Source organism: Anopheles arabiensis, chromosome 3 (genome assembly GCF_016920715.1).
Source record: "Anopheles arabiensis isolate DONGOLA chromosome 3, AaraD3, whole genome shotgun sequence".
Lineage (NCBI taxonomy): Eukaryota > Metazoa > Arthropoda > Insecta > Diptera > Culicidae > Anopheles > Anopheles arabiensis.
The window spans coordinates 68332985-68351331 of record NC_053518.1 but is presented as its reverse complement, the minus strand read 5'-3'; the positions used below and the strand labels follow the sequence as shown (position 1 = coordinate 68351331).

At 44.8% G+C, this 18347-nt stretch overlaps 1 protein-coding gene across 7 annotated transcripts in view; it reads left to right on the top strand.

Moving 5' to 3' along the window:
• The window catches only part of LOC120901311 (protein sax-3-like), a 122862-nt gene extending 104922 nt beyond the window's left edge, over positions 1–17940 (top strand). For 5 of the 7 annotated variants that reach the window (XM_040309139.1, XM_040309143.1, XM_040309141.1 and 2 more), the window contains exons 7-17: positions 3704–3976; positions 5219–5496; positions 5651–5861; positions 8803–8885; positions 9089–9331; positions 9429–9599; positions 9717–10757; positions 10861–11044; positions 11209–11428; positions 11632–12108; positions 12561–17940. In XM_040309139.1, the coding sequence (XP_040165073.1) occupies positions 3704–3976; positions 5219–5496; positions 5651–5861; positions 8803–8885; positions 9089–9331; positions 9429–9599; positions 9717–10757; positions 10861–11044; positions 11209–11428; positions 11632–12108; positions 12561–13218 (3839 nt within the window). In that variant the 3' untranslated portion in view covers positions 13219–17940. The remainder of the gene's footprint in view (positions 1–3703; positions 3977–5218; positions 5497–5650; positions 5862–8802; positions 8886–9088; positions 9332–9428; positions 9600–9716; positions 10758–10860; positions 11045–11208; positions 11429–11631; positions 12109–12560) is intronic. The other 2 variants (XM_040309144.1, XM_040309145.1) reach the window with 2 other exon arrangements.
• The last annotated feature ends 407 nt before the right edge of the window (positions 17941–18347 follow it).

Here is an 18347-nt window from a genome sequence, read left to right as displayed (position 1 = left end):
AGAAGGGAGCAGTGGGGTAGTGCCTTGGGGTTTCTAATGCGCCATCCCCTGCTGCCAACCTTATACGCGCTTATTGTTGTGGGGATTGCTCGTTTCTGGGATTTATTCTTGTGCCATTTGCCGGTTTTCCGGTCACGCCTGCAGTGTTCCGCTTGATGTCAGTTGATTATTGCTGACTTCCGGAGGTATTGGCAGGCGCGCAGCGTACAACAAATGCACGACTCATGCTGCTGCTGCTGCTGCTTGAGTAATCGCCCAGCCATCCTTCCTCTGCTATCGAAAATAGTGATTGAGAGTTTGTTTCGAATTGTTTCGGCGGCTTTTTCCTTCTTCGTACCCACGATTCGGAAGGAGAAAGAAAGCCTTTTTCCCCAGTTTTTTTGCTGGAAGGGAACGGAATTCCTTTAATTCTGCCTTCGGGTTTGGGAGTCCTGAGCTTCTTAAAGCTGGACTGCTCCTTTCTTTTGCATATTCCCATGGTCCTGGCTAGAAAAGGATCTAAAAGCGCCCCACCAAGCACTGAGGCACCAGAACGACCCCAAAAAATTGGCCATTCTATGGGTGAGAAAATTGGAATATTGTGCCTAGTCATAAATCAATTCAAACGCTTTAGTTCCGATTCATTCTAATGATAGCAGCGGCACCATCTAGAGAGAGAGAGAGGGAAAGGGCACGGTGTTGAAAATCGCTTCCTCCTTAGAGGGTTTTGCTCGGCCCGTGTCATGGTGGTGTTGCTGTTTTTATAGCAACGGCCCCGAACTGCTGGCCAACGCAAATGGTCAAACGGCGTGTGAAGCGATTTAGGCGTTTTGAAGCAAGGGAAAAGCGGAGAAATATCGTGCGAAAAAGGGTCTATTTTTTGCTGACAAATGGTGGTGGTTTCTTGCAAACATTTTCCCTCGCTATTCCGTGCCATTATGTGTGGCCGTCAGGAGATGGATGGATTGTTTATCGTACCAAAGGTTGAATCGCTTTGGTGTGGATGTGTGAATTTATGGTCCTGTACGGCTACTACGTCTGGGCGTTGAATTTCGGAAATATTTTTTGTTGCTTCTTTTATTTTAGCATTTTATGGTGGCGTAACTATATTACTTTAATATTTAATCTTGTAATTGTTTTATGGGACAGCAATGTTTCCTTTCCTTTCCACTAAAATAATACCACTATTTATCATAGAAAATTAATAAATTCAGCCTCGAACGAACGGAGCAACACGGTGGCGAATTATGTGCAATTACATTAAGACTGTGTTTCAGTGATTTATATCGCAAATCAATAACTCAATGTGTCTTCTTGGAGATATTATTTATTCTACAGTCCAGTGTGGAGGACATCCACCGCCAGCCTGTTTTAAACTTGCTGTGCAAACGACCGAGCCTTTCGCTGAAAGATAAATTCCCGTTTCAGTGTCCTGAGGGTAACCATCCTTTCGTATGAGCATACTTTGGTTTGACCAGCACCGGGCGGGAACAGGCGTGCTCGATATGTTATGTGCCGGTGACGGTTGTCCCCAGGAGCTTTTGGGCTTTCTGCAAGAACGCTTAAACGCTTTTTATATGCCCTTCCGTCCATTACTGAGCCGCGCCGGGGTGACTGTGTGGTTTTGTACCGGCAAGGAAAGAAAAGGGTTCCCAATGAGGGACGAAACAACACTGAGCGGGATGCGACTGAAGAGACTGTTGCGTTTTTCGTTAACGTCACCGCCTCCGGGAGCAAGAGACCCACAGATAACGAAAGCAAAAGCAATCGGTACGAAAATAAAAAAAGGGATTTCCCCCCCATTTTTCGTAAAGTTTTACCTTTGATTGATTGATATCGGTAAATCTGCGCAGAAGGCGTAATTTGATCGTTGTTTCTGCGCGCTCGCGGGACCGAACGCCTTTTATAAAAAGTATACACGGACGTGTCTCTACCGATTGACCATCGCACCGCCATCATCGGCGCGGTTCATCAAAACTTACCCCGTGCTTCTTCTGCCTTGACGATCGATCTTTGGTTGGCTGCCGTTAAAATTCGGTTTCTGACATACACACGGTACACGGTCGGTGCTTCCCTAAGGGCTCTCGGACGGGCTGCGTTCCCCGAATGCATCCGTCAAGCAAGCAAAGGGGTTGAAATTGTAGTTTAAATACCGTTGCGAAAGACGACGACGCGTTTTTTTGTGCTCTTTTTTAAACATAAGTATGAAGCGAAATGTATATTTTACAGCGAAATTTTTCAGGTTTGTTGCTTCAAAGAATCACCTCCCCATCTTCATCAACGCGCACGAGGGGCGTTACAATGTTTTACGCCTCTTTAATGATTGATTAGTGTTTTGGGCTCTTCTTTTTTTGTTTTGTAAATTCTTATCTCGTCTCGCTCTCAGTTGCAGTTGCACTTGCGGGTAAATTAAAAGCAACGTTAGTGTTGTTGTTTTTTATGCTCAGAGTTCAGGCGAATTCTCTGTTACACATCCTATGAGCTAAGGGTTATATTTATGGTTAATTATTAATCAAGGCATTGCAATTAACGTTTGTGTGTCTAAACTGTTTTAAATGTGTTCGAGTTTTCTTTTTGTAGTTCTTTTTTCAGTTTTAATCTGTTCATTAGTTAATTTCCCCTAATAGTATGTGAGGCGTCGTTTGCGTGTACCTTTTAACATCTTACTTAATTTATTACACACATACATCTTTTGTGTTATGTGTTTCTCTTCTTCGATCCAAAAATATGCACAAACTATTGGAAAATTGACAGAATATTGATAGGCATTTAGAGTGAACTTTCACGGTTGTTTTCTGACGTCGTAAAAGCATCAATATTTCGAAGAGCTTTTCCTTGATATATTAGTTGTGATGGGTGAAAATCCAGATTCGATCACGATCTCACACTGAAATTTTCGGAACCGACTGCAGAAGGTAGTTCTGACCAACATTATCCGGAGTCATCCGTAGTCAGAATCAGAGTCATCCGGAGTCAGAGTCGTTTGGAGGCGGAAAGTTCTTCGCGAATTCGCGAGTCGTCCAGTGTCGTCCAGAATCGTCCAGAGTCGTCCAGATTCGTCCAGAGTCGTCCAGAGTCGTCCAGAGTCGTCCAGAGTCGGAATTGACCGGAATCAGAGTTGACCGGAGTCAGTCGGAGTCGGAATTTATGTCTACGGGCTTAACACTGACCGTCTTCGGCCGATTCTGGCTGATTCCAACGTCTGTCGACTCCGACTCCTGTCTACTTCGACTTCTGTCGACTCCGGCTCCTGTCGACTACGACTCGTGTCGCTTCCTTTTGTCGATTATGACTCCGGCCGATTACGACTCTGAACAACTCCGACTCCCATTTCTTATGACTCCGACTCCAATTTTGGATGACTTCGACTCCAATTCCGGATAACTCCGTCTCCCACTCCAGATGACTCTGAACAGAATTAGTGGTTCTGATTGTATCGGAGCCGGAAACGAACTTACAATAACCGGAGTCGGATCTGAATCGTGGTTGCGCTCCAGAAAGCTCATCGCTAGCTTTGATTAAGTCATATTTTGATGCTACGACTTAAAAATTGTTAGAAACGAATGATTACATTGTGAATAAGAATAGAGCCTTAATTTAATGTTTCAGGGTATGAGCCTAAAATACAATCATTTTTATTTTAACACATTTTCGATTATTGACATCAAATCTCGGTCTAAATTAATAATCTTCATTTTCCTGTTCTTCTCTCTCGTCATTGCAGTGAAACCTTACTTCAAGCTGGAACCAATGGACACAACTGCCCTGGTAGGGCAACGCGTCCAGTTCCGCTGTGCCGTCGATGGCGATCCAACGCCGCAGATCTTGTGGAGCAAGGAGAACGGTCACATTCCGGTGGGCAGGGCCGAAATTCAGGAGGAAGAGGACCGCAGCCTGGTCATCCGCAGTGTCGTTCCGACCGATCAGGGCATGTACATCTGCGAAGCGCACAATTCAATCGGCCAGATCAGCGCGAAAGCACAGCTCATCGTCAACTGTAAGTATAGTGTTGTTTTTTCCCCTGCTAAACAAACAAAGCTATTGATTTTCTGACCGGTGGGGAGAGTTAACAAAAATGTGTTAATTTTAAACAGAAAGTAAACAGTTGGAATAGTCTACACTTTTGTTTGGGTGTGGAGCTCGTCTCTTTGTTCGCTTAGAAACGTTCGCCACAAACGCTATCATATTTCACTAGTACTTAAACACCTGCCACACAGTTGTTGCATTATCATTAATCATTTGTGGCCCCTGCTGCTGCCTAGCGGTGGTGGTGGTGTTGTTTTCAACCATCGAGCTTTTTCAAGTTTCGCTTTCTCGCCCCATACACTCTCGACAGTGTTAGTTCATTTCCGGGCCCCGTATGAAGGAAGTACATTTTATCCAGCCCCGGTTTTACCAACCCGTAATGGCATCAACGAAAAGTCCGATAAGAATTAACGTCAAAGATTTACGACCCGGTACATCCTTTACTTTGCTCCTCTAGCTGTAAAGGGGTGAAAACACACACACACACACACATCCCATTTGTTGGATGTTAAACGTTTCAGAGAACTTCTACGGCTAAGTTTTTGCTTGGCTTTTGGTACAGTTGCATGCAGTTGTAATATATACGTTTTAAAGTATCTACCGGTATTATATGTGGTGTATCATTGGTTCTAAAAACAGACTTACCGAGGTGCGGGATTTGCTATCGCGCGTTCGTCCGCTACAGGAAACTCATGGTTTTATCAAACCGCTTCCTCTACTGTGTCTGTGTGCGGTGGTAGAAAGGCTTCGGTAAATTTATGGTACGAACGGATTCCACGGATTGTTGGAACTGTTGTTTATAGTTTGTGCGTTTTTAACCCTTGCGATGCGGTGGGATTATGTGAGTGCCGTACTTCAGGTGATGCTTTATTCTTCAATCAGAGCTTCACGATGCCATAAAACAGTAATTTAAAGTAATTTGTTAACAAAAATCGCTTCATAAGATGTCCCAGGCTTAAGCGCAGACATCTCTCCAGTGAAAGGTTTGGAATCGGAAGAATTAAAAGTCTCAATTTTGGAATTGAAACAATGGTTGCCTTTCTGAAATGCTTTCAAAGTCACTAGAGAAGATGATGCATCTCGCTGGTTTCGTTTTGTTAACTCTCAACCCCCCCAAAAACCGAACCGCCTTTGATCTCCACGACATCTTTCCGTCATCATCTACGATTGATACCAGCGCTCGATGCCCGTTTGATGTCCGATTTCGTTACAGCTCCACCGACATTCCTGATCAAGCCCCAGGACCAGAAGACGGCCCTGAACGGGGTGGCCTCGTTCAAGTGCACCGCGTCCGGCAATCCGCAACCGTCCGTCTTCTGGACGAAGGAAGGCTCCCAGACGCTGATGTTTCCCAACAATACGTACGACAACATGCAGGTATCGGTGCAGGGAACGCTACAGATCCGTGGCGTCCAGAAGGATGACGATGGGTACTACATCTGTTCAGCGCTGAGTGTGGCCGGTTCGACTGTTAGCAGAGCTTACTTACAGGTACAATTGATAGCACCCCGGACACATATGAATCGCTATCGCTATCCCCGTCTCGATAAGCATTGACATATATTCCAACAACTCAATTCCACATGTTCTAACGCTCTTCTTCTGTACTGTGTTTTTGTCGTTTGTTTCCCTCCCCCCGCGACAGGTTCTAACGTCAGAGGACAGCAGTCCGCCGCCGATACTGCAGATCGTACCAGCGAATCAAACGCTGCCCCGCGGCACCGTTGCCACGCTGCCGTGCCGTGCCAGCGGTAATCCGACGCCCATGATTCGCTGGATGAAAAATGCGACCGATATCAACCTTTCCGGCGGTAACGGGCGCATTTCAATCATCCAGGGTAGCATAAGAATTGATGGTAAGCATAAGGCTCGCTTTCGCCTGGGGCCGGGGAACAGACCAGCGCACGAACGTCAGTCGCTTTCGCCGTGGGGGTGAGCGTTCGCTATTTGTTTGTGGTGCTGCTACTACGACCAGCAGGCATCGTCGTCGCTCCATGCCAAACACTCCGGAACGATGGCGTCGAACCTAGAAATATAGTAATTGAAATACAACAAAATGACTCGGAGGGCACGCTTAAAGCTTTACGGTTGGGTTTCCTTTATGTTGTGTGAGGTCTTAGCCCCGCCGTACAGCGTTTGCATGTGCCGATACTTCTACACTACTTCCTCTCCGGGGCTGATACGGAGCTTTGATAAAGCACTGCCAAAGACGCGACGTTCGTGTCGTCCCACCGCCACATTGAACACGCCGCGCCGCGCACAGCAAGCATAACGATTTTTGCACAAAAAGTAATCAAACGACGGTCGCATTTTTCTAGCCTTATTTCGTGACGGGTCTCGTCGGCCCTCCCTAATCTTTGTTTACAATGCTAAGCTGGAACGTAAAAATGTAATTTCCCAAGTGCGTGCAAACGATGGATTACAGTCTCCGCGTGCGGTTTTTGTAGCATGTTTGGGCCGTATTTTCAGCGTTCAAGAAATAAAAACACAAAGAAAAGGACTACAGCAAGGAGCAGTAAATCGCGCTGCGGAAAGTTGTCCACATGCAACATTGTTTAATTGTGCACGTTTGGTAATGTTTGGGATAATTGGTATTATTTCAGCACGAGTCGACGAAAGCTACTTCCATTGACGTTGAAAAAAAGGGGGCGCGCACATACAATAGTCGCGAACAATGTTGCTAATGTTGGACGATTTGTTGTGCTTTCATTCGGTTGATTATGCCACTTTTTTGTGTTGGTTGTTGATTTGCGGAGAAATAATGGCCTGTTTTGTGAGGCTTTCGTTTATTTAAGCGCTCACTTTTGCATCTAATGTCTTATTTACTTTTGAGCAAATGCATTGAATGTATCTCTTTTGGGAGATATTTAAAAAATGGCTCCTATTGCATAGAGTATATTTACACAATATATTTTAATACAGTAATAATCAGTCAATTTCATTACAAAACACCAGCTCCACCCCCAACAAATCAGATGAAACCATTTTCAAAAAAAAAAAAAAAGATCCTTTTGTTCCTATCACTCCGCTGTGTCAGGTTGCAGCGAAAAGTCCGAACGTCTTGATAACAGGGGCTTTAATTGTCAGGCTTCTCCCGCCACATGAAAAGTGGGAAAATAAAGCGTACATCTCACGGGCCCAGACCAAAGAAAGAAAGCTACCAATGGGATGGGGATAGGAAGAAAATGGCTTTATCATCCTCCACAACAATAATACCGCACGCCCAGGGAAGAAGTGATGGAAACGCGATAGCAAGAGCAAAGCAGGAAGTGAGTTGACTTGGTGAAAAATATAATTACAGCTAACAATGCGGATTACTTCTAATGCGAGTTGAAAAATGGTGAAATGATAAGAGAGGCCAACCCATAGACTGCGAGCAATTTAATGCTGCTGGTTGGCTGACAAAAAAAAACGCAAGAAAAATGTTGCAACGGTAAAGATACGAACGAAATACGTCAAATGGAAACGATCGTTGGTGTGTATGTGTGTTTGAGTCTGTGCGGTTGTACGTCTTTATCATTGGGGATTTCATTTTAATACCTGTCTTTACCCGCACTTCAAGTTACTACGGCTGGTGGAAAAACGAACTTAGACTTGGTTGAAAGGAGAAGAAGACCACAGCACATTCTCCTCGGAGTTGCGTCAACAGACGAAGTGATTTTTTGTTTTTGCCCTATTGAAGCTCTCTTCTCGAAGAAAAGTCATGGAAGAAGGATAACTTACGCCATAGGACAGTACATTTTTTGCCCTATTACACCCTCCCGTAAGCATCTTACGACAGTGGAAAAACTAAAAGTTAATTCATTGCTCCTCTCCTTAGCTCGACAGGAGAAAATAAGGGTAATTAATTTGATTTTTTCCCGTATCTTCATTTACGGAAAGTGGTGCAATGTAATGAAGAAATCCGATTCCCTCTTCTTTAGCTCTTGAAAGCTTTCGTCGGTCTTAGGTATTCAAGAGAATTCAACAAATCTATTGGAAATATGTTGGGAATTTGATTTTAGTTTAGCTAAAACCTTTTCTCTCTTGAAAGATCAAAATCCCAAGATCTGCTTAAAGACCTCAATATAGCACCGAATTGAAGAAAACGAGTCATTTTTTCTGAGAAATCATATCCCCTCCTATGTCGTCTCGGTCTTGTGATTCTGTTACACATAATCTCGATTGTTTGCAACGATTACTATGCGCTCTGGCGCTTCAAACTCTGCCGGTATTCATAAATAAGGCAAACGATTGTCGGACGAGCTGTGTCGGGATTGCCGGGATTGTCGGTAAAGTTCCGCTCTCGATGCGCCCGTACCAAACCTCCAATGCAATCGCCCATTTCCCAGCGGGAGAGACGAGAGTGCATGATGCAGCAGTTTGTGTTTGTGCTGATGATGTCCCAGTGCCAATTCTTTCTCGCTGCAGCAGGCAGACCAGGGACAAGTCCCTGCCGTTTGCTCCGCTTGCATATATAAACAAGCGGAAGAACGTAGAAAGTAGCCCACCATGCAGCGATCATATCCCCGCAATGCACCAGTGCATCAAAGAGGGAGGGCACTTGGCATACACACATACATCGCATTCCTATCGCGCTTGATCGGGTGATATATCTGACATTTTCCCAAGCATCATCAGCAATAGCGAAGCATGGCGGGCAAGAGCGAGCGTGTGTGCGCGCGGGACGGCTTTCTTTCATTCTCGAACCGACTTCGCTCGATCTGGCGCGGAGGACTCTCTGTACCGTTTGTTTGGATGTTGAATTGTTGTACACCACCAGTCTTTCTTAACTACGCTTTTTAATCCTTATTGCAGATTTGCGAAATGAGGACAGCGGCTGGTACCGGTGTGTGGCGTTTTCTGAGAAAGGTGAAACCTCATGGAGTGCACACTTAACGGTAAGTTCATTCTTGTGGTGCAGTGTTGCCTCTTTCGTAATCCTAAGAGCGTAGGTGAACTACACTACTCCTCCTCTGACAGGCGCAACCAGTGCATAATGCAAATTTTGCAAAATTGAATATTTTGAGATCTCGAACACCTGATAAGCGTGTAGTGAAACTAACAAACATACACATACACACATCCCGATTCTCTCCTGCAGGTTGAAAGCAGCCTTTCGTCAATGCAGCACCGGTCGCACAATGCGGAACTGCTGCCTTCGGCACCGGGCATGCCAAAGGCGGTTAATATCACCAACAGCAACATTACGCTGACCTGGACCCGGGGTCAGGACGAGCTGCAGATGAACTCCGTAACGGATGGGTACACGATCGAGTACTACAGCCCGGAGGAGAAGGCGGGCTGGATCAAAGCGATGAGTCGCATCCCGGGCTATACCGCAACGGTAAGCGCCGCGGGAACTTTAGTGTGATGGGAATGGGAAAAATGGAGAAAAAAATGTCAATATTTGTGTTCTTGGCTTGAATATTTTCCGTTTCCAGATAACAAACCTTTCACCTTCCACTTCGTACATGTTCATCATCCGCGCTGAGAACGGGTACGGCTATTCGGCCCCTTCGCCAACGTCCGCCATCATCCGCACGCTTTCCGCCAACGATGGCGTGACGATGCCGGAAGAAATAGAAACAGCTCGATTGCTTCTAAGTGGGCAGGTTAGTGTCTTCTGTTTCTGTAGCGCAATTTCTTACGCTTTACTCGTGTCTCTTTACAACTCCATAAAACTGTTACCACCGGTTACATAAAACCCATTTAATTACACTACATACTAGATCCTGGAATTGGTTGACGCGGTCGCAATCAACTCCACCACCATCCGGCTGGAATGGCAGCTCCACATCAGCAACACGAATGATTACGTCGAGGGTTTGTACGTGCGGTACCGGAACCTATCCGCCGGGGCCGACGCCCAAAGCTACAGCATGCTCACCATACCGATGAATCCCTCCGAGACGTACGTCATAACGGGGCTGGAGAAGTTCACCCGGTACGAGTTTTTCCTCACGCCCTACTTCAAAACGGTCGAGGGACAGCCGACCAGCTCAAAGGTGGTACAAACGCTGGAAGATTTCCCCACGGGCGCCCCCATGAACGTGCAAACCGGCATGGTAAACTTAACGACGGGTCTGGTCAATTGGTTGCCACCGGTCGACTCGCACCTGAACGGTGTCCTGCTCGGGTACAAGGTGCAGCTGCGTGCGGCCAACTCGTCGAAAGTTCTTGCTCAGATCACGCTCAACGCTACGACGACATCGATCGTCTTTCACAGTCTTACGACGGGCCAGACGTACACGGTACGGGTAGTTGCGTTCAACCGGGTTGGGGCTGGACCGTACTCGAAACCCGCCTATCTCGTGATGGACCCAGCACACGTGATAGCTCCGCCGAGGGCGCACAATTCGCTGAGCGATTTTGAGGACACCCGGAAGCTAAATATGTGGCACGAACCCTGGTTCACGGTGCCGGTGGTAGTGCTGCTAATGATGCTGCTCGTGAGCGGCGTCCTCACGGTCGTGCTGATTGTGCGCAACCGGGCAAAGGTAAACAAGGAGATGATGAGCGCCACCACGACGGTGTCGGGCAGTGCTGGCGGCGGGATGACGGACCCAAGCCGGCGGCCGATGGTCGTCTCACGGCGCGACTGTCTGTGGATCGATCGCGGCTGGCGATCGACGGACACGGATAAGGATTCGGGACTGAGCGAGGCGAAGCTGCTGGAAAGTTCGCAGAACACGGCGAACTATGCGGACGTTAGTACGGATTACGCCGAGGTGGATCCGAGAAGCATCACTTCGTTCTACAACAGTCGTAAGGTAAGGTTTTTGAGGGGTCCGTTAGACGAGATCCAACAGACTCGTTTGTGGCCTATTCTAAGCATTCATTTTTCCAATTATTTCTCCTTTTTGGGTTTTACAGTCTCCAGACAATCCATCACCCTACGCGACCACTGTACTTGTGAACGGGAACTGCAACGACAACGGCAAGATGAGCTACCAGGGCCTGGACGGTTACATATCAGGAGCGTCCACCAATCGTTCCGATCCGGCAACGTATCTTGCTGGACATCCGAAAGCTTTCACGCCCGTGCCATACAATCAAGGTAAGATTTCCTCCAAAAATCCCCAATTCTTCGTTTATTCGTGTTGCTCTCCAAATGAACTATAAAATACTAATATTTCTTTACAAAAACAAATGATACTAAAATGTTTTGCCGTACTAATCGAAATCAAAACCTCCCCCTACTGCTCCGCCACCATTCTCCAGCTCCTCCTGCAAACTGGATTGATTTCCTTCCTCCTCCACCGGAGCATCCGCCACCGATACCACAAGCTTTAGACCACCATATACATCTAAATCATGTGTATCCCTCGGAACTGATCGGCGGTGGTGGTGGTGGCAATGGAGGCAGTAGCTGTCCACCCACCGCGATTGGTTCCCAGGGATCGTCCGCTCGTTGTGGATCGGCCCAATCCGGTAGTTATAAGTAAGTAGCGCGCCAACTGTTGTGTATATGCTTTCTCTCCCTCTTTGGTGAACGGTTTGGTCATACAAAGATACTAATACTGCTTTTTTCCTCCCTTCGCTCGCTTTCCGCGTTTGCGTGTTGTGTCTTGTTTTGCCTGGACGTACTAACACCATCGATTAATCGCACGCACACTCTCATTCATGAATGGAAACAAACCCAAGTAGTGGCAGTGCTCAACATTCATATCAATATGTAGATCCATCCCTGCTAGGACGCGGATCGTCTAGAAGCAGCTCGAACGAGTGCACCATGCGCAATGTACCACCGCTTCCGCTGCCGAACCAGCAATCAGCAGTTGGCCAGCAACAGCAGCAACAGCCGCCACACTTTCTCCCATACATGAACGGTGGTACGCCCGGATCCGCCGAACAGCAGTCACCTTACTTCAACGACGATGTGTACAACAGTCCGGTGAAGAACGGAGACGTCAACTATCATCCGTATCGGATGCCCAACTCGTCGTCGGCATCTTCCATATCATGCTGCCAGTCGAACCATTCCCGGAGCAGCCATTCGGGCGGCTCGAAAAATCACGAATTTCTAGATCAGCAGCAGCAACAGCACCACGCTCACCTACAACATCAGCAGCAGCAGCTTCACAACAATATGATGATGCAACAACATCACCATATGAACAAGTAAGTGCAGAGAAGATATGCCACATTTAGTAAATCATGTTTATTTTTTGGTTAAATATCAATGAAGAAAATGAAATTTTCGATCGTTAGTTTTTTTAATAGTTTGTTTGCATTCCGTAAGATAGCGCTGATGATAGTATCTCATTCAGTATCATTTTAAAACATCTATAAACTACGTAACGCTCACTGGGGGTACAAGCAAGTGCTAGTCTGCGTTATCTTTTGCTTCATTGCTTAGAATGAGCCTAAATTTCCAAATTTTTGGCGCTACGTAATTTATAGATGACCCCCATAAATTACCTAAATTGTCATATTATCTTGCGCTCTTTGTCTAAAAATTACAAATAAAAACAAAAGCCTTCAAATGAAAACACAAATATGTTTTGTAAGTCAACGACCTCATGAATAACATGAAACAACCTTCTCCAACAACCTGTCTTCTTGCTTTCCAGACTTAATGGTATGGGCAGCTACGATGGCCTAACCCCATCGAAGGTGGTATCGTTCAACGAGCAGTATCAAATGCTGGATGACAGCGGTCACCATCACAACGGCGACAGCAGCGGCGTACCCGGCAGAACGGAGCACGAAAACTGCACCTACTTCACCAACTACTCGGACGCGTCCGGTGCGAGCAGTAGCAGCGGCAGTGGCGGCTTCCGCATGCATCCGAAGTTTGTGAAAACCGTGCACGTAAATATTGAAAACGCCATCAACGGTAACTATCACCAGCAGCAGCAGCAGCAGCACCACCTCCACCAGCAGCAAATGCACCGAGATCAAACGCAGCAGCAACCGATGCTCATCACTAATGGCCATCATCACAATCACCAGCAGCAACAGCATCCTCCGTACGTGTACAATCAGCAGCAGCAGCAGGAACCGATCAGCGAACACGAAGAGACTGAAACAGACAAAATGCTGACCGGTAGCTACAGCGAAAACGAAGACCACACGGTAAGCAACGGTTGTTCCGGGCCCGACTCGGACACCCATGACGAGCTGTCGAAGACGACGAAGCTTACCAACGGCGGAAGCCACGAAGAAGATGACGGCGTGTCGCTCGGTCCGGTCTATGAGGAACCGACGGCGGTGCATCAAGCCGCATAAATATAGCGTCTGCGGGGTGAGTGAGAAGCGTTATCCCGTCACAGCACGTAAGTAGACGCAAGCGCTTTTATCTGCCGATTTGTTCTACACGCACACACAATCGTGCGTATTATCTTCCGGAATTCGCAGTTTAGGGGGTTGGTTTTTAATTTTGAACTACGCAGAATTGATTTCTTCGAAATAGGAGCTCGAAATGATACTTAGATGAGCTGGCTGGGGCTGTCTTTTAGTAAAGCGACAGTGCAAACTATACGAGTTTAGGTGAAGGAGGTGAAGTTAAGTGAAAGGTGCATTAGACAATGCTATAAAATGGTCACACAAGTCAAGAGGTACACAACACGACCCATAGGGTTTGTTTTTTCGCACGCCGGTGAACCATTTGAGATACCAAAAGATACGAAGGGAGGGGTTGTCCCTAGGAAGGTAATAATTTATTTAAGTGAAACGTTCGGTACTCTGAGATGAGAATTTCCCTTGCTGTACAGTTGATGTTTCGTTAGCGATGCCATTTAGAGAATAATTTCCATGCGTTAGGAGAGTTAGGAACTATTTTTTTTCTACGCTGAATTATTATTATTATTTTATTTTTTACTAAAGACCTCTGAAACAAGAACATTTTGCACTTTTAAACCATTCCTTTCTTTTGCCCTCATTGACACAAGCTGCAATTTATCTTACTTAGCATTGAATTGTGCTGACTGGAAGAAAATGATCGGTGAGCCTGTAGTACAACGGGAGTGTGGCTATGATTAATTTCATCTTTTCCCTGTGACGTTTCACCAAGCAAACATCACATGTGAGCTCTCTCTGTCTGTGTTGTCGGTCTCTGATCTGGAAAGCGTTGTGCAGAGAGAGCTCACACAAACTTAATATGACAACACACTTCCGTTGCGTGTTAACCCCGTCCGGCAGTGGGTAAATGTGTTTCGGTGTGTGCCGTTCATCCGTTCCCAGAGTTCGATGACAAGTGAACGCGGGTCGGTCGCCGGCGTTTCGTCGACTAGTAGCGCTTCTCGTACACGGTTCATAATTTATATTTAGCTGCAGAGCTCTGCAGTGTGCGGTGTCTTCTCGCAGTTGGTTGCATCGCTCTTACCCACAGACCACACTGCCGACCATCTTACGGTCGTACGGCCGTGTGAAATGTACTTAACTTTGGCAGAGTGTGTGCGGTGGTGCTTGCTGGTGCATCCGCCGAAACGGAATCCCCGGGATCATGTCAAAAATGTTTACTATCGTTCGCGTACTGCGCTTCTTGTCGGGTGCGACCCAGACCGAACGACCGGTGGCAGAAATATTGTTCAATAATGAAGACCGTGTGCAATGGGGTTAGACGATGTCTGGTGCTGCTGCAGTTCATCAGACTAAAATCGTCCGAACCCGCGCGCGGCAGACACATGATGTGAATTTTGGAATGCGATGCAAAATTCCATCGAACATGATTCGCCAATTTGTCTGGTCGTCTGGCTAGATCTGAATGAGGGAATTTTGAATGAATGTGCGCGAGTCAGCGTGTTTCGATAAAACCCTTCACTTGTTACGTTCGGGATTAGGTGAATCGTCGGTCTTGGATGAGTGAAGTGTTGGTTGGGGTTGTCTAGAGCTTTGTTTTTTGGCATGTTGAATCCCAAATACTTCCTTTTGCTCGTACGTTTAACCTTTCCTTTATTAAACTTTTTATGAGATGAACATTCACTATGCTATGTGGAAATTTTAAATCATCATTAAATGGAAAGATGAAGAACATACTCGTTTTACGCCACACACACACACACATGTGCTTGGGGAAAGAGAAATCATAATTCATCCCACTTTTAATCCCTATTTGTTGTTTTCGCCGTTGTTGTCGCGCTGTATGTTTTGGGTGTATCATTTTCGACAAACGTCGTACCATCACATTGTTCCAAGCGAGGCCACCCCGACGACGCTCTGTAAGCCTCGTTGGCCCAAGCAACATCTTTTGGAAGATGCCCGGTTATTCATCATCCTGCCCTGGGTGAATTCGTACTGACGTCGTTTCCTACAGACGAAAAGCTCACTTTAATTTCCGCCAGGATACCACCGACCCAAGGAAAAATGACTGTTTTTCCCCCGCCGCGGTTCGGTTTGCGCTACCAGCGAGTGCGCCCACTCGTTTGAAGATGTTTATTGTTATTGGCATCATAAAAGTGGTCTTAATGTTCATCATAATTGTCGCCATTAACGTTCCTCATGAGGTAGAACATTTGAGCCAGCAGGAACCGGAAGCAATGATTCTAATGTAATACTTCTCCGCGGGGCTGCAAAAACAACGAGTTGTGTTTGAGTGGGAAGGAAATTTTGTGGAAAATTAACTTTGAAGAGGTCTTTTGGAAAAGCGCTTTTTTGTTTTTATTTTTTTATTATTGTATCGCAAAATACTTTTTAATACGTTCCCTGATGAAATTAAATGAAATCGAATTAAATTCGCAGCAAATCTTCTTTTGTAGAGGAAAATTATTTTCAAACTACGCTAACAACATCATCATCCTGAGCCCCTGGGTTGAGTATGCAGAACGGTGTGCTGTATTATGCAGAACATGCTGGTTCCCCATTTCGAATAGTGTCACACGTAACGGAGCAATATCAATTAATCATAATCAAAATTTTATTAATTCGCAAACGAGACGAGTAAGCGCGCAATCACACCTTCATTTACCCCGGAATAACGAACTTGCATGTGCAGCAAAACGCGTTCATCATCAATATATACCAGTGCAACACACCACCACGCGATGAGGAGGTGATCGAGTGTGTTGGATTAAGAGGTAGATAGGACAGGCAGGAAGTGGAGCGGTGGGGCAGTATGCTGTTTAATCAATTTTCGAACATTCGGTTGATTGATAAACATTAAACAAAATACCCCCGGGACGTGAGAATTTGTTCGATTGAGAAGGTTTATTGTCCTGCACGATCCCAACGATCCTATTAACAATCTACGTTTATTGAAAAGTTGAGCAAAGAAATTATGCTGAGTGTGTGTGAGTGTGTGTGTTGTATTGTACCTGTGATATTATTTAATGTGATAAGCAAATACTCTCTTTCTCTCTCTTTATCCTTTTGAATCGGTAACGAGTTTCACGAGAGAAATTTTCGGTAGGCTATTATTTGCATTGATATTACACACAATTCTTTCTTTTTTTGCACTCTTTCAAACTGCTTACAAGTTTCACAGGAATTGAAAACTCTCATTTACTTTTTCTTTAATCGTGCACAGCAACTGCAAATAGTAGAAATTCTCTCCCTCTTTTTGGTGTGTTACCTATATACCACCCTCCCTTAAACAATACCGATTTTGCTAGCGCGTAAGACAAAGCAACAAAACTGTGTACAGGACTAAAAAGTAATAATAAGTAGCGTAAGCCTATGTATTGGAATCGAATATGAAAACAGAAATGCAAAAAAAAAGAAAACATACCGCCATAAACACAATAATCATACACACAAATAGCAATAATGTTCGCTCATGAATAGTGAAGCAATTGGGGAAGGGAATTCAGAGTGAAAAGAAAGCAGAATAGGAAAATGAAATGAAACAAGAAAAGATGTAAAAATGCTCTGGCGAGAGAGAGAGATGATCAACGTCGATTTGTGTACTGCATTTGTTATAATGAATGAGATACACTGCCGCGACAAAAACACATTGTACCAGCACAAAAAAGGTTTAAAAAGAGTGAAGCAGTTGATATTATTAAACAACACATATTAGCAATCCTTTTCCCTTGTAGCCGGTGTTCTGTGTAAGATAGGTAGGGAAGGTCTTAAGAATCTCGCTGACTTGAATCTTATAAAGCTCACTAAATAGCTAGCGCACACTTAGTGACGACGTACTGTTGTAACGCTTTGAAGCAATCTGTAGTAAAAACAAAAACAACCAGCATTAAACAAGAAATATCACAACTTAATAAAATAAAAAATGCGTCGTCGCTACTGGTGTGTCACTGCTCCTCTTTCCTTTATCCTAAAATACAAAAAAAGAAGGAAAACAAAGCAAAACGCTTCTCAAGAGTAGTCAAAAAAGTGTCCGCTTTGCATTATAAATGTAGATGATTGATGCATCAGCGAGTAAAACACAAACACAAGTATATCAGCAAATAGTAAATATACCCACACAGAAAACCACAGTCTTAAACAAGAGCTAAACGTTTTTAAAAAAGAAATGGCGGCAATATCCACTCGAACAAGCGAGGAGCAAGTGGTGTAGCTTTTAAGCGAAACAATGAAACAGGAAAACCGAAAACCACGGCAGGACGTATTACTTTACTGCATGCTCTTTTCTACCGGGTTTTTTGTAATGAAAAGCATATTTTGGGCCCCGCAGTTTTTGAGAGTGCGTCATATAGTACGCTCGGCGCAGCTAAATAGGTAGGATACATACTGTGGGTGCAGGAGCAAAATAAAAAGAGAGGAGAAAATCAAAGAGCACAACAGGAGTAGGAGCAAACGAAAAGGAATGTGCAATGTTTTGCAAGCAACATTGCATATTATTGTGGGTCAGAACTGTTCGACATTGAACATTGCAAAAGGTTGAAAAAATCCACATTAGTCGATGGGAAGCAGGGCGCCCCGGCCCCCTCAATGGGTTTGTGGGATACTGTGTATGGCTTTTGAGAGGATAAAGTTTTCGGTTGGTTAAAGTGAAAAATGTAGGAATTGTACGGAATTGCAAGAGTGCTGTAAATAAACTATTAAATCATAAAGTGATATCTTGTAGTGGAGTATAACAATCAAGGAAAAAATATTGAGAAAAGAGCAACGGCTTATTATGGTAGGGTTTTATTATCTTCTCATCCCTAATAACTGTGTAAAGCAATTTTGTAGTATTTTTTTTTTTATTTAACATATTTTAATGTTTTTTTAAACTTACTATCTCATTTTTATTTTTTTTAACATGATTAGCAATATGACAACTAATCTTATGTTTTATCATTGATGTTTTTATTACATTTATTTTTGTTTCAATCCGTTAGTTGTTTTATTTTCTTCTGTTGCTTTCTTTTATTATTTATTGAGATTATTCATGAATCTTCTTGTTATGTTATTCATGTTATGATGGTTTTCATGTTTAGGACCACTAGTCTTATGTTTTATCATTTAGATACATACATTTT